Raw genomic sequence first — 22473 nt, forward strand, 5'->3', positions numbered from 1 at the left:
TAGGAGTGAGCTCGTTGATGTCTAAAATTATATTTTACACAGGTGACTTCTGTAAAAGTGTGGCTGACGCTAGCATCAAGGGAAGGAACACGTGGAAGGAAAACACATCGTCCAGCAGGAAGACAGTGGGCCTCATGCAAGAATCGATTTACCGACAAGGTTGGTGAACCTAATTTCAAAAAATTATTTTGGTTTCTTTTGATGTTAAGAATTTAATATTTTTATAAATTGCGTAACATGGTGGTAATAATTCATGATCAAGATCGGAAACCATTGCAAATAAACTGTATGTACCCCAATGCCCCGGGATGTATATGCGGTACATGCAGCATCAATCTTTTTTTCATTAAAAAAGAGATTTTTTTGTCATGGAAAGGACACATTAGGAATAATTACCAAACGGCGGATCATGACAACGAATCATATTTTTGTCTCGTGTGTTCAGTCCAAACAAATGTAAGCCACAGCTCCCAGGGTTCCGTCAAACATATCAATATTCAGATGATTATGTCTTTAATCTGTGGCCAAGAGATCCTCGCATTACTCCTCCAAACACTGCAGGGATTTTCCACTAATGATCAAAAATAATAAGGATGTATGCAGTAAATAGCAAATAATTAATTAAAGCAGCCCTCCCCATTTATAATAGAGCACCCTACATTATCAGAGCTGACCTTCTTGGATGGAAACAAAGCAAAAGTGGAAAGATTATTTGGCAATGTTGTTTAATCTTCAAAAAGAATCTAATGACGAACTGCTTGATACAATGTCTTTGTTCTCTGGGGTCCATTGATAATTCATTCAATAGACTAAAGAAAACGTGGCATGTATGTGTATATGATTACAATATAGGAGTGCACTGTATACCCATTAAAGGTTGCTTGAGCCCCGAGTTTTCAACACCAAACCACAACTCAAACACAACCCTTTAGCAGTTGACTGCTGTACTTCGTTTTTCATGCTTCAACAAGATTTTCAAAAATCATAAATATTCCTGGATGCTGAATGCATTTAAAAAATACCATCTAGATGCATCTTTATCCAATTGGGTAAATGTTCTGCACACCAAAATTAAAAAAAAGGTGGATAGATTATAATAAAATCATCAAAAAGACAGAAAATAAAGAAGTAAACTTGTGATAATTTCTTTGCAATCACCACTTGGCGTTGAGCTTATAAAGTTCAAAGTCTCATATACAGACTGCATCATTTATCTAACGTTTCCAGCCCAAACGGCAGCACAGCCACGGGTCATGTTTAAGACTAAACACTGTTCGTGACAGATGGTAGCCAAAAGGTCAAAGACACGCATGGGGCTCACTGCTGGGGGATCAATTCAGTTGGGCACCCCTGTGGGTCTATGATGGATCCCCTTAGGAGAGACGCCACCAAAGCCATTTTTTGAACTCAGCAAGCCACAAAGAGAGACCCACCTACCCCAAGTCCTGATTCAATGAGAGCAGACGGCACGAAACCCAGAGATGCCTCCAACTCGTTCATTCACTTCCAGGAGTCCATTCAGTGACGTACACACTCTGGGGATAAAACTGATTTAACGTTCAACTAAAAATATGAAGTCACTAAACTCCCGTTCACTGGGTAATCAGTAAATAGACAGATAACAGATTACCAGGCATGTACAATCACTGAAATACATTTTGTGTCTATAGTCAACTAACTTTAAGAAGCATTTACTCCATATCAAACAGGGTGTTAATGTACATATCAACTTTTTATTATTGTGAACCCTGTAAAATTGTGTTTATTTCTACAACTCCTACAAAATCAAACCGGAATGGAAAGTGCCAAACGTCTTCCTCTAAAGATTTGCGTCGAGCAGCTTCTCCTTGATGCAAATGAGTAAGCGTTTCATCCGACACAGAGAGAAATTACCCAGGAGCCCCACTGCCTGACTCACGCCTCTGACTGGATGTTCTATGATCTACTCTTTACTTAATGAGGTGTCATGGTCAGTTTATATAAAAGCTATGACCTTATTAAACTGTGAGTGAAAGAGAAAAGCAATAGCTGGGGAAAGATAAATGGCAAGGCTGAATCAAAACTCATTGTGCTTGTAACATCCGTGGGACAAGAGGCCATCATCCTGATTGTCCATATGACTGACATTTGTGGCTCTCTTCAGAATAAAATGTAGGCAATATAAAAAATTTGAAAATTGCATTTACTTTAAACTGATTTTATTCCGGCCATTTAAAAAAAAAAAAAAGCTGTAAAATAACAAATAATCATTGAAATTAGTAGTTAAATACAGAAACAAACCAATCAAATACATAATTTAAGTGCAACTGGGTTCCTTTAGAGTGCATCACATACAGCAAAGAATCTGAAAAAGTTTATGACTGGACCTGTGATTGCAACTAGAATTTAGCTGTGAATGAATAGAAGAAGAATCACGCTGCTCTTAAAAAGAACCTAAAAAAATCAAGCCAAGCTTTCCAAACCCAATTCTTGTTATTCTTTTCCTTTAACTTGATTTCTGACAGCCAATTCAATTAAGCTGAATATGTGTGGGTGTAAAAAAAAAAAAAAAAGGCAACGCGACAAACTCAGAAGATGGATGGCAACCTTTGCTTCACCATTAAATTCACAATTGCGTCGTATTGAAGCTCGATCCATTGGCGCACTACCAGCAGCAGCAAAATGAACACGGCGCCAGGCGGGGTTGTAACTAATCACCCTCTGCAGTTCCATTGTTTTTGAAAAGGATCTCCATGCTAGATTGTCATTTTTGGCTGCCAGTGGTGGAGATCACATTTGGTTTATCCACCACTGTTAAACAAGTTTTTCTTAATAAAAGAAAGAAAAAGAAAAAAGGGCAGCGGGAGAAAGTTTTTAAATCATTTTTTGGATGAAATAAATAAATAAAAAATAAGGCACGGTGACTCATCAGCCACCTGACTTTAACGGCAGTCTGCAGGGACGTGATGTCTGGCCGAGCCCCCGTCGGAGTCATCTGGCGCTAGGGAGGAGCTGACCTGTTGGTAGATGAACGAGTAGAGGCTGACGTCAGGGCGCCGACTGAGGCAGCTCCTGCACACTGAGCTGTTGTACTGCCTCAGGAGATCATACACCTCCCCTGAGAAAGAGACAAGGAGATTGTGCATGTTATCTAGGCTCATATTGCAGTTTCAGGAATAATAATTATCCATATCATTGTTGTTTGCGAGATTCCATTGTTTAAAACAAAATCTGAAAAAAGAAATATTCAAAGACCCAATTAATCATATTGTTATTGAATTATTATCACGCCATCGGCAGTGAAATCTAAAAGAGCGCAACAAAGGAGGGCGTAATCACAGTTGCATATAAACAGGAAGCAGACAGGGTGTTTTTTTTCCTTACCGACACCAATCTCGCTCTCAGTTAGGAAAGAGTGCATCTCGTGGACATCTGTCATGAGCTGGCTGTCACCAAAGGTGAAATAGGCCACGTCTCGGCCCGCCTCAGCAGCTGCCAGCATCTGGAGCAAAGCTGGAGGAAAAGAAGCCTGTGATGAACCTCATCCGTGAGAGAATAGAGAAAAGGGATTGTTTTTCTATGTTTTTTTGTTGTAAAATGTCGTTCCTACATTCTCTTCTTCTTAATTGTAAAAAATAAAGAAAAGTTGAAATAAAGTCTGAGGAGTCATCCAAGCAGCCGATGTTACCATCAAAGTGTGTCGCACCAGCTGTGTGGCGTGTACCGTAAAAGGGAAGTAATCTGGGAATAGGTCTCACCCCCACTGAGAACTCTGGATTAGTTACAAAGAGAGCCCAGGTCTGGCCCCGGGAAGCTGTGAATATTTTAAGAGACTGGAAATACGTCTGCTGATTAATGAAGGTTGGGACAGTGGCAAGTAAACGAGCATAACTGAATCAACATTTTCAGAAGAGGGCTAAGCTGAATGTCTACACTTCAGCAGTTGCTTCGTTTCAGCTGCTTTTCCCAAGAATTATCTGATGATTAAAAAAAAGATAGTCGGCTATCCGAGGCCACAGAAGGTAAACCCAGGAGGAGAACTGCATCTGCATTACAAGGCTCTTCTTCCCAGGAGGAAGGTCATTAAGAAAACAGTAGGTGATAGTGCCTATGGAGGGCTGCTAATTAACAATATATAGTTTGCACAGTGGCTGTAAAGTCAGGTACTACCGCAAACAGCTAGCATAAACTCTCCAGAAGCTCCCTGCTCAGTGACAGTGACACAAGGCTGAGACAGAAAGCTGTAACGGATTGATGGACTCGAGCAGGCGATCAATTTCACTATTAATGAAACATATTAACTTTGTCATTTGATCAATAGACGGAAGGCGACGAATCGGGCTTAACTAAATGAACGCATTCCCGGAAGACAAATGAATGAACTGCCGGAGCCTTTGAAGCTGAAATGTATTCCATTACGTCCTGGAAGAGAGAGTCCACTTAGACTGCCAAAGTGCAGCGAGATGATCGGGGCACATTTTGCCCACATGATCTCGTGACGGGAGCGTTGCGTCAGCGCTTACCTTTCAGACGCGCGTCACCTCCGAAAACCCCACAGCCCCAGTTCCCTGTCGCCACTGCCGCAAGGTGTTGGCTTCGTTGTTCGGATCGAGCAAAGCCACAGTAGGCCTGAAAGAAGACCGACATCATTATTATGTAGTGTTGTTTACCTGTTACTAGAAGGAAAACCATTGCACAGTGAGATCTTTGCAAAACGTTGTACGCATGCTACGGGAATTTTGGAGGGCTCAAATAAAGTGGCAGAGGGATATATCGAATACTGCCATTGCCTCATGGTAAGCAAAGCCCTTCATGCTGTCAACATTGTAAACGAAACAATGTTTTCTTTGGATGACATCACATCAAGTCGTCAGCCACACCAGGCCGAGCCGCTCAAGTAAGTTGGGAATGACGTGTCATTTAGTACATAGAGGCGGGATCAGCTCTGATGAGCCTCAGGTCTTGGGATCACCTTGTGGTTCCAGATGACTGGTATGTTTTATAAGAACCGGGGCCTAAAGAACGTCTCCATACTATTACACATAAATGGAAAGCAGCAACGTAATTATATTTGCCTGCAGGCTTGCGGCGCTTGACACATCATTCGATGCATTAAGACATACAGGTTGCTTGGCCTGGCTGAACATACAGGTTTAACATCGTGTCAACTTCACACATATTTCCCTCAGGTTGATTGCCATTGGTGTGAAATTGCCGCGGGTTTAACATATTAATAACTGCACATTACGGAGTAAACCCAAGAGCATTTGGCATGACCTGTCAGGTGGGATGTGTCATTTGATGCATCATTTCTAAAAGCAGATGTGAAATGAAAGATCTGAAGGAGCTCTAGGTATTCACTTTCACAAATGAAGTGAATAGTGAAAATGAATTGTGAGCGCCCAGCCTCCCATAAATTCTTCCTGTGAAAGGGCAGAAGTGACAGATAGCTGAACAATATTCGAAACATGATTGATCTATATGTTGGTGCATTTTTCACACCCTTGTCAGAGCTGTCAAACTCAAACATGCTTTCTTCTTGACAACATCAACATCTTTATTTTCTACATCTCTGACTGGAAAGATTGCACACATGGTAGAATTATATTGAAAAAACAAATATGTGATGTTAATTTAATAATTGTGATTAATCACCCTGAGGACAATTGTGTTCATTAAAATTAATTCTGGGCTTAATGGATAGTGGAATGAATAATATTACGCATATTATCTACAAATATGACAAATCCATCAGTCTGTATTACACATATAATGCATTTAACTATAATTCAAATATTTACTGAGAGACAATGTTATGCTTCCCAACTATCAACCAAATGGATTGGCAAAAACGTTAAAGCTGTGCAAACCAAAACAAAGTTAAAACATTACTGCAGCTATAGACATAAAGTATACAAACTGTGCACTCTTTGTCCACAAAACAAACACTTAAAGTAGCACTCACCATTCAGGTATTAATACCTGTGTGTTATTTTGTTCCTGCATACTTCTTTACAAAGGCTAAAATAGAGAGAAACACAAACACTCAAATAAAGTAAGCAGGAAAAAAAAAGATAAAAGATAACCTTGTTTAGTTCCCGGTTTAATTTCTCTGGTTTAAACTGTTCAAGAAAGTTCTTGAACTGGAGCGCATCGATGGCCACAATCTCAGTGCATCTTCTCTGCCAGCCATCTCTGAAACAAATACAAGAAAATGGTTTTATGATGTTCCACAAACAACAACAAAAAGACTGGGCTGAAGTCAAATTAGGCAGTCCACCACCAAAATTGGAAGTTCCACAAAATAAATTCAATAAAATACACAGAAAGCATGCTTTGAGAGATCAAGAGAGATGCCTGAATTTTAAACGATGATGATGATAATGCTAGATGAAAGGTTGGGCATCACCGAAATATGTTACAGTTCATCCTGAGGGAGACATGAATGTCTGTACAAAGGTTTATGGCGATCCATCAAATAGTTGTTGACACATTACAGTCAAAGTGATGGACCGACCAAATTGCCCTCCCATGAGTATCGTCAAAAATGTAATGATGGGCTCAAACATTGCATGGTGTTATTATTTAAGCATTTTAAAGATCTTTAAAGCAGTAGATACCTTGGAGTTGTGTCCTGGTGGCTGCCATCCCACTGGTAGGTCTGAGCGTAGCCTGTGTATGTACTGTACTGCTGTGTACCTGGGAATAACAAACAGGGACATTAGTCACGTATCACTGCAAATCATTAACACTCAATCAATATTGATTTTCAAACGTGGCAAAAAAATTCTGCATGTACATTTTTAAAATTAAAATCAAGATTCTTATCTTCTAAGATTCTGGCCAGTTTAGCCACCAGTAATGCAAAATTAAGAATAATATTCATGGAGCTAAAATCAGTTTAAAAGTGTTTTTCATTCAACATGGACTTATAAACGCTGATATGACATTCACATACTATATATCAGTGGTGGATACATTATATATTTCAAAAAGGCACATGTAACAGGCTCTTAAAGAACCATCTTAATATATTTAAATATCCATTCATATAAACAATCAAAAGAACAAATAGACAGAAAAAAAATACAAAGAAAAATAATTATTTGCAACTGGTTACTCTTTAAAATATTTGCATTGACATCCAAACATTACTAATTGCCGAAACAAATCCATTGTTATAGTATAACAAAAGGGTTTCAGAGGGTGTCGTGATTCTGCCTCGTGTGATTGGAAGAAACGAGAGAAGCCGTCTCTCGACAAGAGGAAGGTCAAGTTATTATCCCCCTTAAAACAATGTGAGAAGCAGCGACTGACCGCCAACCCACAAGGGAGCACTCAGCATCAGTAAGAGGGGGAATGGAGGGTGGTGAGGCAACAGCACAGTCAAACAAGTGAGGCCTCAAATTAACTTCCCATTCATTAGCGCTCATTAGTACCTGGCTGTTGAGAGCACTCGCTGAGATGCTTCATGGTGCAAAGTGAATAGACCAAGTGATTAGTAGTGGGGGCCTTGGTGAGCAGGTATTAGGAGGTGCACAAGGAGGGGAGGGAATCTCTAGAGTGGACTCCACTTGACATTTCACTGATAATCAGCCTGCCTGTCACGTTTTTAAGTAATAAGCACAATGATTGGTTGCCAGTTTGCTCTTAAAACAAAACAGATGGACAAAAAGCAGAACGGGCAAAACATATAACACCAGACTTTATAATTACGTTACTTATTTTCAGCCAAGTCGTACAACCACAGCAACCGCTTTTTACAATCCAACTACTGGCCATGAACTTATCTTGCACTATATTATTGTTTGTGTCACTAGAGGTCATATGCTACTACCACAATGTATGGATAAAAGAAAAAAAGGAGGTGCATTCTGTTCAAAGTTGTGTACTCTTCTGGTTAGAGTAAAGTGGCATGAATGGGAGGTAACAGCAGTGAAATATCTTTAGATATCAGAAAATAAATCTCCTGCGTGTTTGCGCTGTTCAATACCAGAACGCTGAGTATGGCAATCCTTATGTGGGTAAATATTCTGCAGACACCTTTAAGTCAACTTGCAAATTAATCAAGTCCCCTTATTTAGAGAATCTCTGGTGAGATGTGCAAACTGAGTTAAAAAAAAAGACCACTAAATTGAACAGCTGATTTTATACTAATGCTTATTAAAACAATACCGTGACCCTCAATACTTAGCAGCTACAACAAAAAACAACATGTGAAATAGTTACAAGGCTGGTTTATAAAAAAAGAGTGACTCAAAATATTCAACCAATGTTAGAAATTTGATAAAGAAATGTAAAGCATGTTAAGTTCAATATGAAATACCACAGATAGACATTTGCATACCTGATCATATTAAATATGCATACACATGACCTTTATTGGTCCTCCAAGAATATCAAACTCTATGATCAACCGTATTTGCGTTTGAAAGGAACAACCTTCAGGAACAATAGAGATTAGGATTTTAAATTTTTTTTATTTTTATGCACACCGTTGTCATTCAAACATTATGTGCAGTGAGAAGCAGATCAATCTTGGCCAGGGAATGATGTGTGTGGTTATTAGAAACTATTTATAAATAACAAATAGGTTGCAAATAAATCTGCAGGTATAATTCATGATGTTCCTGAAGGTTGTTCTTTTCATGTGTAAATACAACATAACAAAGTGGCTCGTATTTTTGGTGGACCAGAGACTATAAAAAGGTCAGAGGCGCATCTCATTGCCATGTAGAGGCTAAAGTGGGCAACTGAGAGATTTACTACCATACGGCTGTACACGAGGATGACACTGTTTCACACCAATATCAATAAAACATAGCTGTGTACAATGAGCATAACAATTTATTATTATTGAGCAAGATTTTGTGCAGTCAAGAAGAAAAATGAAGAAAGAAACAAATGTCTACATCTTCATCAATGAATCATATGACTCCGCCGAGATACTGTTTGGGGACTTTTGACCGCCCATGATGGCAGCCACATATCTAGCAATCAAGGAAAATTCAATTAGGCTGGGGGACTATTGAACATTTCATCCATTAGCTTCCCTACTGTATGCCAAAACATAACACAGGGGGGATATGATTTACCTCATGGACACAATGCAGGGACGGCCTACACTTGGCTTTTACAACGGAGGACAAGAGATACGGGCGCAGAGTTCAATAAAGATGATGGAATGGAAGAGTCCATTAGCGGAACAGGTCTTGGGCAGGTCTTCCAGCTATAATTAATTCTGGGACCAAGTAATAAAGTTAAGTGGCGTAAGTGGAGGCGAGAGGGAGAGATGGCGGGCAAGAAGTCTGAAGGTGACTCTGCCAGAGCGAGAAGACCTGATGCAGCGGTACGATCGCTGATCAGCAGGGCGGCGGCTCCGTTGCTTCACTTCCTGCTCAAATCCAACGTGCTTGTTAATGCAATGTTGAGGCAGTTAATCTATTTATGGGTGGGTGTTCGCATCGTAACAGTGGTTCCCGTCATGGAGTTGCATAGGGTCGGTGACCAATTAGCAGCTAATATCTCTGCCTTTTGGTGCTGGAGGATACAGACGGGTTATGAGAGCTTTTTCTCCCAAAAGAATATCTGCCTGTTTCTGTAAACAATGCTGATGCGAACGGTGGCAGTAAGATGAGAGCTGTAAAGTACGATGATCATGATAGCTGATTGATGATAGCTTCTGTAATGCTGATCAGACGACAATGAGATTCTGATTCAAGGGCATCTATATAGCCAAAAAAAAGGGTTTTATGTTTTTACTTCACTGAGCCAGTAGAGTTGTGTATTGGCAAACATCTGACAATACATATCATCACGAGTCAATATATTGCGATACTGTAAGCAGGGGAATATATTGTAATTCTTTACATTTTATTTTCAGAAAACTGTCTTTGTATGAACAGCACGGCACCATATGCATACAATCTGAGTACAAGTGTTGTTGTTTTTTTAATTAGAAAAGTGGGATCGTCATTCGCCACAAACATTCAACCACTGCCCCAGAATGTTTCAATATGAAACTATTAATTAAAAATGTCTAGTTTTTTTTAGAACCAATAAAGCGTTGCAAAACATAATATTGCAACACTCAAGAGTTATTTTCTTACACCCCTATGTGCGAGACGGTTGGGCTTTATTACATTGTAATACTTACTAGGCAAGGTCATTTGATTTTAATTATGTTTTCACATGTATGCAGACATAACAGTACTTGTGCCAGGCTCATAGCTCCATTAAAAAAATGGAAGTACACACTTTTTTTTTGTAACCCTGTTGTCAAATACATACATTACTCATTTAAATGATATATATTTCTTAAGGTAGAATGTCAACTAGACTTGTGTGGGCTTCCTTTAGTTTTGATAAGCTATAAATATATAACTTAACGTTAGTTTTAAAACCTGTTTATCAAATGCAATCAAGCAGCTGCAAACAGATAATAAATAAGAAAAAACTGTCAGCAGACATCAGCCCCCTGCTGGGACTCCTTGAGTCTAGGTCTTGTTACTGGGTCTACAGGTCTGTCCCGACCTCGTTTGTTGCAACCACTCAAACCTAAAATACAGTCAGTGGGAATTACTCAACCAAAAGCCACCAACAGAGCAATCAGGACAGTCCAATCTACCACACCCGACTGATGAGACTCTCCCCTCCGCAGCCAATCAAACAGGAACATGTGACGAGGACAGATACAGAAAACAGCACAATTGCCACAAACATCCTTTAGCCCCTCGCTGAGCCGGAATGGGGTAAATTGAAGGTGTGTACATGCTGTGTGTCTGTCAAATTGCAGGTCAAGTGCGAGAGAACTGAACCCGGGGGCATTATTGATCTGATCTGGATCAAGTAATTCAGTGGAAATAATGTTCACAAAAAGGTGTGGGAGAGTTTTGATCACTGACCTGTGATGATCACACATTCATTATGATCCAGGGCTTCAGTGAAGAGGCGAGAAACAATGAGCTCAGGATTGATTAGAAAACGGATTTCCTCTTGAACTAGACCCGAACTGGTGACTCCTCCTCCCACAAACTTATTGGCAAAATCCACCTGCAGATCAAGACAGACAGAGGGCTGAAGAAAACACGTTTCAAGTCATGTGCACATGTTCTTTGACTGGGAAAAATATGAGTATAGTTTCCCAAACTTGGGAAAACACTACATGAGCCCTCGCGACAGAATCCCTGACAAGCTGATTGGAAAGGTGGCCCGGGGTGCACGCATCATTCAGACATTTGTCCCCCATGCCAAAGTGAGCTGCACTTAGGTGTGCAGCTGCCAGAAGCAATTATCAAAACAACAGAGCAGCCCTGCAGTCCAAAGTTAACATCTCCCTCCAGTCACAACATGTTGCTAAATTGACTGCTGACTGATGCCTGTGACATATATTGCTGCTTGTGTTCTTTCAAAATCGTGGGCAGATCTACGGGTGACACCGAATTTACTTTCAAAATAAAACATGCATCTCATTGTTTCAGCTCAGACACAGACGGGACAAAGCGGGTGTTTTAGTCAGAAAGCAGCCATGTGGAACATATTTAATCCCAATTCCGGACGGAGCTCATTGGCCTATCGACAGTCCAGAACAACCCCGTCACCATACCCATGAAGAGGCGGCAAAGGGGTGAGCAGCATTCTGAGGGGTAGATCTCCCCAAACTGGTCACTCAACTCTGGGACAGCGGAACCATCCTCCAAAGTCTGCTTTGACAGGCTGTCAGCACCCTCCCCCCTCCCCCAACAGAGCATCCATCAATCCGGGCCGCAGTGTGCCCCCGGAGCTGGTCATGTGTGCACATCAACTGTCAGCTTGTGGCGACTGAAGGCAAGCAAAAGGTGAAAGGCAGAGCCGGCCATCCTGACAAGTGTACAGGAAGCATGGCCGACACAGAGAGCAGAGGAGGCTCAGAGGCCTCGACCCCAGTCCCAGCACACACTCCCTCCGACGTGTCACGGGCTCCCTCAAAGGCCTTTTCAGCAGTAGTAAGCATTCTGGGTGAAAGACTCCAGAATCTTGTGGCTCAGTGATTGACTACAACAGAGGCAAAAGAGGATGGGCTCCAAGCACAAGGTAGAGTATCCCTCTAACTAAGAGCTCCTTCAAGCAAAAAAAAAGAGTCTCATTCTGAAAGGCAAAGTCATTCTAAATCATGTTGTCTAGCCACAAATGAGCATACTTCCCATCCTCTGCATCTTACCTGAAGCATTCCATACCCATCATCCTCAATGGTCCCTTCACAAGTGATGTGGAGCTTTGTAAGTCGGGTTTGTGAGCTGAAACACAAACAATGAATGTTTTCCAGTTATCAACTACAGCTGAGACTAAGGATCCTTGCTTGCTTCCAGTCTGCTGGATTTAGCAAGCGGCAGGGATTTTTGACTGAAACAATTGACATACTAAAATAAAAAAAATGTTTTTTTCTTTGATTAGTGTCAATAAACTACACCTTTTCCAATTCAGAGGTTTATCCAAGCTTTTTCGTGTGAAAGTTACAAGTCCACTAGGCTCTGAAAAAACCCAGAAGGGATGTAAATATTCAATATCAGATCTTATTTTACATCAGTAATGTTTTGCTGCAAAATTTGAAATTTAAATCTGAACACCTACTTTGTTCGGTGACACTTTTGAAATAGCACATCAGGGTTTTCAGTTTCTCAATCTTCTTTGGAGAGGACCCCTCAAACAGCCTGAAGGGAGAGAAGAGACAATGCATTTAATTCAGTTTTTGATATAACACTATATATTTTATTTCTCTTCTGAAAATGGAGCACACTTCTTAAGCAAGCTGGTTAGACATCACAGACGAGTCTACTAACAGTTAAACATCTACAGCAAAGACTCTGTGGAGACACAAGACCTCCACTTTAGCCATGTGAGTTCAGTCATGCTTTAACTTTTGATATGAATTGGTTCATCTCTCACTCAGCTTCCCTTTCAGTCACTAGCCTATTATATAGGAGTTCCTACGCTGTTGCGACAATGGAGTTGCCCGAGGCTTGCCATCCCAGAGTCACACTCATGTGCCACTTCACAGCACTCACACAAAAACAATGAACAGAAAGGGAAACCGGGCTCCTTCTCCTTGGGGGTACATTAAGAAGCCCTGTGTCCCTTTTAAGCAACTGAGTCCTCAGGAGGCAAAAGGTCAATCCCCCTGAAAAAATATCACACTAATATACACACGCACACACACACACACAAAACTGCTGTAAGTGAGGTGCAGTGGGCGGGTTTGAATGAACTTTCAGCATTAAGCCCACCATCTCAATCAGTAGCAAACTCAATAAAGGATGCCACAGCCGGCTTCACGTGGCACAATAAAGAGAAAGAAATGACATGTGAGTGAAATGAATTAATGACAAAAGGTTGGTGCTCTGAGAGCCCTCCAGGGGCTGAGCAATGCATTCATCCAAGTCTGCTCCTGCATTCATTTCTAGTTTTTGTAGAAATAATCGTGCGTCGTGTCGTCCTCGGGGCAAAACGTCTTTGACATAAGCGAGCCACAAGTGAAAGCAGGCTTTTAGTAACAAATTGCAATAGGGTCTTTGGGGAAGAATATTTATACAATTATATAACATCAATATACCACCCACGGATGTGAAAAAGGCTATGATGTAACTCAGGAAAAGGGTATAAGTGACTACAGTATGTAGAACAGCTGGGTTTCTGTATCGTCAGCAGATGAAAACATATCTCACAAAGAGGGTAATAAAGCCTGGAAACACTGTTTGAACGAAATAATAAATGAATTGACTTCTGAAGAATATTTGTAATGACAGCGACAACATTTAATCCAGACAAAAAAATAACTTAATAGTTAATAGAAGATAAACAGCTTTCCTGTGAAACAAAAAAATTGAGAAAAAGGTTTGGAACTGACAGGTTTATATCAAAAGTAATAAAATAAAAAACTATTTAATTGCGCCAAATTAGTGATTCAGGACAGATTTCCACAGCAGGCTAAACAGATTAAACTGTCTTTCCTTTTAAAATCATAGCAAAACCTTTGTTGTGAATGAAATACTGATGCAATTGAACTCTACAGCCTTCTGCAAAGCAACCAATGGCAATGGCCTTTGTCAAAAACAGCCATCTGAGTCAACGTTAATCTAATTCTCTCTTCCATTTAGGTAATTACACTGTGATGCCAACAGAGATGGGGGACAAGACTGAGCATGACACCACCCAGACGATCTCCACAGTGAAAGCTTGCAGGGATTAAAATACGACCCTCCGGCCCTTCCATTTGTCAAATGTGATGCTCTAACTACACTTAAAGGTATTTTTTATTCTGGTAAAACAGCCGGAGAAAGACAAATAGTATTGTAGTGTATATTTTCTGATAAGTATTGCAGCCTAAAGGAAACACGGTTTAAAGCACAGCATCTTGAAACAGATGATTGCACATTTGTAAACACGTCAGAGTGATCACGGTCTCTGATCAGTATACGCTTGTTATAAAGACAGTGTTTGCTCATTTGTAATAGAGTCGACGTACTGTGATTTTACACCCAGCCAGAAGATAAAATGATAAATAAGGAAACACATACAGTAGTGCCCCCTCATGGAAATGAAACTAGTTGTCACAGCAGCGTCATTTACAAATGATGTAACTTTAAACATCATGGCTAAAACTACCACATCCCTATTTTACCTGAAGAAGTTGATGTCTGGGTAGTTGCCGTATTCATTCCTTCTGGAGTTTCGTCGGGGGAAGGTGCAGAAGAAGGCGTTGGCGAGCAGACATGCCACCTGCTCCTGAGACATGGTGATGGAGTGGTTCATGCCTCTCTTGAGGAGGGGTATCGGCTAGAGGAGGAACAAAAATGAGGAAGGTCAAAACAATTTGTTTTGCCAAACGAGACATTGAAGTATGTTACTTAAATGTACTAATTTGGCACCACTCTGTGCTTCTTGAATAAGCCATCATAATCACAATCAACATCCAGCTATGCTTATGACAGATCCATACTCTTAGTAAAAGGCTGTGGGTTGACAAATAAAGCAATTCTTTATTCTGTCACGACAATGGAGACAGCTTAAAACTACATCCACACAGGAGAAATTACTTTGTTTAGCTACAAGTTGCATGGCCAACATGGTAACAGAGCAATAGTGATAGATAGGATGGATTACATTCATTTTGCCCGCTGTTTAGCAGGTATTTCAATGTCGTAGTCATGTAAGAGCACATTCAGTCCACTTAAGTATTAATCTCTTATCTCTTCTTCTCAAGCACAGACCAGTTTTCGGAATCAATAGAATTAGAGATTGATTTTAGACAACCTCAATTTTTGTGTCCATTAAATAAATTGTAAACTTCGTGAGAATAACCCATTTAAAAAGAAATGACTAGAGAAATCAACTCTTATACAGCAACACACAACACATGTTCTCTGCTTCTCAAGTGTAAATCACTTAATACACTAAATACTGATTTAGCGCAAACGTTTTTTTCTGTTTGGGCCAGTTTGAGTATTAAATACATCAAACTACAGATATATTTAACACACCGATGTATAAATAAAATGTGATTACTGTCTGCTTGGCCAAATTGATTCTCATAAAACAAAACTATTAATTAGACTTTCTTTTGGCTGCAAACACACATTGCTGTTCCTCAACCACATGCCAAAGAGCGAGATGACCGAGGACACTTTTAAACTTCGTACAAATGACCATCAATAGCTACGTGACTTGACCTCAACCTTTTTACTACCATTTCACAAGATATTTGTCATGTCGTGACCTTTGGGATCAACCTGCTGCGGTGATCTACGATGTCACAGACCAGTGAGTCCCTGTCTGTGGGTAGATGGCTGTTACCTTGGTACAGAGCTCAGATGCTCGCAGTGCTAATTGCACCATGTCTGGCAGCAGGGAGCCAAACAGATGTTCAGCATCATCAGGATCCAGGACCTTGGAGAGAGCAAGAGATCTGTTTATGTGTGTTGTTTTGCCACAAAACTCAGCTGTGACATTATTTGCTGTTTGGGTTGATTAGGACAGATAGAGGACAAATAAAACGAACAGCTCTGATCCATATCAAAATGGTAGACATTATGTCCAATTATACAACGAAACAAATCAATGAAATACCAGCAATACAGAACACCAAATGGCAATACTCTCGTTTTTGTATTATTATTTGTAATTCTACAATTCAACCTACAATACTGTTAATGCGAATGTAAAAAAAGCGAGTGGAAAATGAAAAGCTGAATACTGGATTGAATGTCTCTCATAGTATCGCCAGAAACATATTTTAAAGTAGCATACCAATCACCCATGACTCCACAACACTCTTTAAGTGCACTAATGTATTTTAGACAATACATACAACCCGTATTTACTCGAATATTGGCTACAAAATGTCAGAACGATCAATCACAAAGCAATTTCATCAAGGTTGCACGGACATGCCAGCTGATTAAATAGTCTTCCTGGAACGGATGCAAATGACCGAGCGTTTGAAATGGAAAGGACAATGTGATCCCAGGCCAAGAAGCTCCGGCTTGTGATTCAGCTCAGGACATTTATATTATGGCAAAAGAAGCCTGACTAAACACTGTCATAAGTAATGACCTGGTTGACATCATAAACCGCTCCTATGGGTGTCGTAAATAAAGGCAGTTGACAGGGCGAGGCGGAGGATATCGCTGAGGTAGTATAAGCCCAGCTCTTTAAATCAGCAGAAGACAGTGCGTCAAATCAACTAAACTAACACTCTGTATGACTTGATACATGTCTGTACATCACACCCAACTGACAAAGTAATCAAGCAAGATGCAGGCGAGTGGGCAGTGAGAAACCAGAGCTCCCATACTTATTTAACACAACTCCTGATGCTCCCGTTCCTATTTCCCATGGGTCAGAGCAATAAAGCAATCTGCTCGACTGCGTCTGTGGCCATTTGACCACGTAAGAAAAATAAAACACTTGCATGCTCATAACCGTAAACACAACAGTGGTTTGGCAGAGAAAGAGAAATTGACCACACCAAAGCTGTCCGTCAACAGCTTTTCAGTTATTCATAAGATGTGCGTGCAGAGATGAATATTCAATGAGGGTGCCTGGCCCGTCACTCCGTGCCCTTCATGTCTACTTTTCTCTGACACTCAAAATGAATCTCCAATCGGGCATCTCCAGGGCAAAAGTAAAAAAAAAACGGGCAACTTTACATTGAACTGTTTGCTATCCCCATTTTGCCCGTGTGTCGCACTGGAAATAAATCGAACGTCCTCGGTTATTGGTTTTAAATGAAATGTATAAACACCAACACTATATTCTGTGAGCTGCTATATGAGCTGCCTTTCTATCAATATGTTTAAGATATGAATGTGTAATTGCTTCTGCCGTTTCAGCATATTCAACGATTAAAACACAGATTTATAACTCGGTCAAACTGAGAATAAATTATGTAAGGAACGGAAGCAATAAACAGTCTTTGTGGAGAGGAACTGTAAGCGTCAACTTTGCAATAATACACAACATAAATAAAGAAAATGCCTTTGTGTGAGCTACAATGCAGTATTCAGTATGTGGTTGTCAAAAGTTTCATGAAGTATCTCGCATGAAACACAAATGTGTGACACTTTTAATTTTCACAATTTTAATATGCAAAATGTAGTGTTTGCTGAACTTCCAATCGTCACTGATTTCGAGATACTATCTTCCCTTCAAATCAGCAAAAAATGTGATCAGATGTTAGATGTAATAAGCAAACATGTATGTGGCACCTCACTTCCAAATCCAAACTGTTTATGATAATGTGAATTCAACCACAACATCTTTTATCTAATAAAAGTCCCATGCGGACATGATTTATGATGTTCATATGGCACACAATGTATTCAACATTATAAAAAGGTAGAGAGTAAAGCATTCTCTGGGAAGTCCTGTCAGCCATTTTCATTTATGACAAGTTACTAAACATGACCTTTTGGCAAAAGATTAAAATATTTCTCTAGACTCCTACTTTGCCTCTGAAGGGCTGCAACATTCTCCTGTGAGAACTCCATTACTGTACCTGTACAAAATGACAGAAACACATTTGACATACTGACATTCATGAAACAAGTAGTTACATGCACTTCTTTCATGAGATGCGAGATATCATAAAAACATGTAGCTGATGTATTATAGAGGATGCCATGCACCGGGTGGGTGAGTGCTCTGACTATAAGGAAAATAAAGCCCATTATTTGTCTAGTCCTACAGGCTCAGGATTTCTTATAGAAACACTGTCACAACACGGCCCATTTCTCCAAATGAAAGATTCCCATCCCCTTGGTGAGATAGACAGTAGTACAGCCCTTGCCGGTTCTCTACGTGACACAAAGCGCATCAAGACAAAAGATGATGGAGAGCCTCAAAACGAGGCCGGAGAAGACACTGACAACTCTGAGCAACAACCAATAACCCAACAGTGCTCTGGCCATCACGATGCAACTCTGGCCTGTTTTGACCTGATCCCGTCAAGAAAATCCATTAGCTTGGTGCAGTGAAAAAAAAAAAAAAACAGCCTTATAATCTGAGCCTCAGAACTCCAAACACCCAGATGTCCACACAAGAAGATAAGATATATATCGAAATGAATTGCATTCTATTAAGTGTCGTGACTTTTTATGTAATGCTGCAAAAATGCCTCGTCACAATACAAAACAAACCTTTTCACAGAACCTAGAAAAAGTTCTTTCCACACTAAGCCACGTATAAAGTGTTCTCGAAACCAGCAGATCGCTCCATGACAGGCTCATTAGACTGCGTGTACTGTATTTAAGTACATACAGAAAAGAGTCTGCATAGTAGGTCCATCTATCAATTTAGATTCACGATGCCACTTAAATACTGCTTATATCGTATTAAATCTAATCTGGTGGCAAATGAGACATCCGTGTCACTGTGTGTTCCGCAAAGTGTAGATATTATTCTATCTATCTGATGAGACATCTGGTCTTTATTTTTTGACCCGAGCTCTGTGAGAAGCACCAACATTGCTTTTCAATGCTTTCTGTGGAGTAATGAAGTATCACGATTAGGCCGATGCTGTTTCGTTAGTCGACAGCTTACCCGCAAAGTAACTTCATTCACTACTTCTGGGTTCAATGACATTCAGAAAACGATTAACAAACATGTATATTGTTTACCTTGGTGCAATACAAACGTAATGCGGTGAAGTCCCATTTCTTGGCCTGTGAGTTACTGTATTTCAATATTGCATTCTGTAACAAACAAATTAAATAATTATACAAAATTGAAAAGCTGAATCTATTTGAATTGTCACTTGCACTCATAATTACTATGTGTGTAAACTCTCAATAATTCACAATTCTGAGGAGACGTTTCTGGGCCTATGGCACCATCTTATGGCTTGGTCTAGTAACAACAACTACAATACACTTGCCCTTCGTTTTATGAAGTGTAATATATCATAACTTGCCAATAACAGGACACAGATGTGAAACTTGCCTTCAACTCGTGTTGACTTGAAAATGTGTTGTTTAAATTCTCCTCGATCAACTCCCACCGACTCTTATTCTGAAGTTCTTGTGTTACCTGTGGAAGCACAAATGTATTAATTAATACCGGGTCTTTGCAAGGTCATATCCGTTCAGCTTTTCATATGCAAAGAATAATAAAGCTCTGTTGCTTGCAGTGATGTCTTGATTTATTAAATACAGTACCGCCTTTTGCCCCTGCATTGTTGTTCATTCATGCATTTGCAGATTTGAGACATGAAAAGTTAATGTGGATGGATAAGCATCATAACTTGTAGACACTGTTGAAGGTCTACTTATAAAATTCTGTATCACTGTGCTAATCCGATAATCCTCAATCATAGCAATAATAGACTGAATATGCCTTCAACAAGACAAATAATGTGATAGTACTGTTTACATGACCTATATTAAACCACTGATCTACAATCAGTGTAATTAAAAGCAGCCTAGCACATATTTTAATTTGTAATTTATTTTAATTTTGTAACATATGCATTTTTTAACGTCCTATGTTGCACCACCCAACATGCGAAGTTCCTTGTAGGTGTAAACCTACTTGGCTAATAAAAAAGTTTCTGATTCTGATTCTGATTACTGCAAATGTTCTTATGAGTTTTTCTTTTACAGAAAGTTGGACCATTACCTCATCCTGTACAGGAAATAGGTTCCAACTGGAACAGGGCATCTTGACATGGACATCATCCCAAGTATCCTTAAACTTAGCAGGATATGCAACAGAAACGTTACCACTCTCAAGAAGGTCTGTCTGTCAATAGGATTTAATGAAAATAGATGGCATTAGTAAACATACATCAGTGTGAAAACCAAATAGTCCTATTGATAATATATATATATATATATATATATATATATATATATATATATATATATATATATATATATATATATATATATATATATATATATATAATGTGAGAAACTTAAAAGAATAAGCATCAATTTAAAGATGATGTTGATGTATGTTAATGCTTTTCCTCTGCATGCTTACAAATGATTCTGAAAACCCTCAAAGACATCCCAGTATTGTACAAATCATTGCTTAAATAAGCTGACTCACAAACCTGCAAAGACATTGGGTTGACCAATTAAAAATGGTCCCATAACATAACATAACATAACCACTTGAAGTGCTGTGAATACGAGTATAAAAAAGAAAGAGCGTCTCAAACCTGTATCATCACAGTGTGCTGGCCAGGAACATTCCTTAGTGGAGGAAGCAGTCCTCCACATTCAGGCATTCTCTTTAGGTCGTTGATTGGCGTCCCCAGCCATTTGACCTTAGGTTTGACAACAGCAGAGGTAGTTTCCTTGTCTGCATCTTGTTTCTCTGGAGTCTTGTCTGGCCTGCCCCTTCTCACAGGTAAACCTGTTGATGACGTCCCTGAAAAGAAGTCTGTTATTCTGGTATTGTGTTTGACAGAGCTTTCTGAGCATGTCTCCACTTCTTTTTTCTCTAATCCACCATAATTGTGGGACAGTGTCTGCATTAGCCCACCTCCTGCAGACTCATTGGAAGGTGGTGATACAGGTGTGTCTTCATACAGCTCTTGAGGTGTCAAAGGTTGGGTTTCTTTGTCTTCGTCAGACGAGGTGGGATTTTCAGACTTTTGACAGTCCAGAACCTGAGCTGAAGTGCTTTGAAAACCACAGTCGCCGGCCATCTCTACATCCTCTTGGATTTGGCACGCTTCATGTGTACTTGGGGTTTTTTGGAGTTTACCCAACCATTGTAAAAGAGTATTTCTGACCTTCTGTTGTGGTTTGGGGCTGATTCTTTGACGGTCACCTTTTGTCTTTACACCTCGCAAACTATCTGCTCCAGTCTTTGGTCGTATATCCATCTTCGTCTCAGTGTTGTTTTGCCTCCTTTCTTGATCTAATGTGTCATCTCTGCTCTGAATACATGAAGATGGGGCTTAAGAATAAAAAAATTAAAAATTGTTTTACAAAGAGGAATGTACTAATGGCAATGACATATTTAATATATACTCTGCCAGACAAATGGTATCTTAACAAATTACCTGTGAGAGAAGATGAAGGGGACGTTGGGGCACTGATTTCAACCCTCAGCCGCTTTGCTAAAGGTTCAAAGTCTGTCAGCGCAGTCATTCTACAAAAGGAGAAAGTAACACAGCCATATTAATTCGAGAGATGTGTCTTTCTTGGCAGTTTAAACATGAAAAGACACTACGTGTATACTCACAATACAACTTGAGCTGACACCACGATCGAGGTGTTATTTGGGTTTGTCCAGATTTTTTTCTTAGGCAGTCCTTTCTTCAATAGGTGAGACAATCTTAAAATATGGTATGCAGCCATACATGACAAAAAAATGTTTTTTATTGGATACCCTTCAATCGTATTCAGACTGTTTCCTTCGGTCGTAGGTTGACAGACTATCTGGAACCGACTGTCAACAACAAACCATAGCTTATGTTAGCTAACGCTTCCCTGCTAACTGGCGTTGGACTACAACGGATTTTTAAAACAAACGGGGGGAAACGATGACGTCACACCCTTTAAATAGCTCCAAGGCATACTACAAGAACATGTGTTAGTTTTTTTTGTTCATGTTAAAACGCACAATAGCTCTTGCTACATTGCTACAAACACAGTTCCGTTGACCAACACCAAGGCACTTCCGCACTAAAGTAACGCGAGAACTCCATCGCAGTTCTCGTCCACGTTTAGAACACTGCGGTCCACTTGAAATGTAATGCAACTCTTTTCATGGTGTTACGGTACGTCAAAAACAACATTAATTTGGAATTATAATTATGGCTATTATTATTATTATTATATTATTATAATTATATGAAATAATATTATAATAGCATATGGTTACACTACTGTATTGTTTTTAATTGAAAGTCAGCTCAAATTCAATGATGATATTCATAATTTCACATTATTAGAACTGTTATTAAAGGAGATCCTTTAAGTTATATTCTATTTCCACTGTATTGTT

The 22473-nt window shown here is 39.7% G+C and overlaps 1 protein-coding gene across 4 annotated transcripts; it reads right to left on the reverse strand.

The window, feature by feature from the left end:
* Positions 1-1074: 1074 nt before the first annotated feature.
* Positions 1075-22155, reverse strand: LOC117748768 (poly(ADP-ribose) glycohydrolase-like). Of its 4 annotated transcripts, none has more exons than XM_034558830.1 (18): positions 21709-22155; positions 21527-21615; positions 21292-21420; positions 20675-20886; positions 20128-20250; positions 19453-19539; positions 19131-19205; positions 15808-15900; positions 14636-14790; positions 12589-12668; positions 12428-12488; positions 12179-12254; positions 10884-11031; positions 6600-6678; positions 6066-6174; positions 4503-4608; positions 3364-3492; positions 1076-3097 (listed from the first exon to the last, which is right to left on the reverse strand). In XM_034558830.1, the coding sequence occupies exons 1-18, from the start codon at positions 21822-21824 to the stop codon at positions 2922-2924; spliced, it is 2043 nt and encodes a 680-aa protein (XP_034414721.1). In that variant the 5' UTR covers positions 21825-22155; the 3' UTR covers positions 1076-2921. The 4 variants fall into 4 exon arrangements, with proteins under 4 accessions (XP_034414720.1, XP_034414721.1, XP_034414718.1 ...); XM_034558828.1 differs by having other exon boundaries at positions 1077-3097; positions 21001-21420; XM_034558829.1 differs by having other exon boundaries at positions 1075-3097; positions 20675-21400; positions 21709-21731.
* Positions 22156-22473: the final 318 nt, after the last annotated feature.

Source organism: Cyclopterus lumpus, chromosome 19, assembly GCF_009769545.1.
Source record: "Cyclopterus lumpus isolate fCycLum1 chromosome 19, fCycLum1.pri, whole genome shotgun sequence".
Classification (NCBI taxonomy): domain Eukaryota; kingdom Metazoa; phylum Chordata; class Actinopteri; order Perciformes; family Cyclopteridae; genus Cyclopterus; species Cyclopterus lumpus.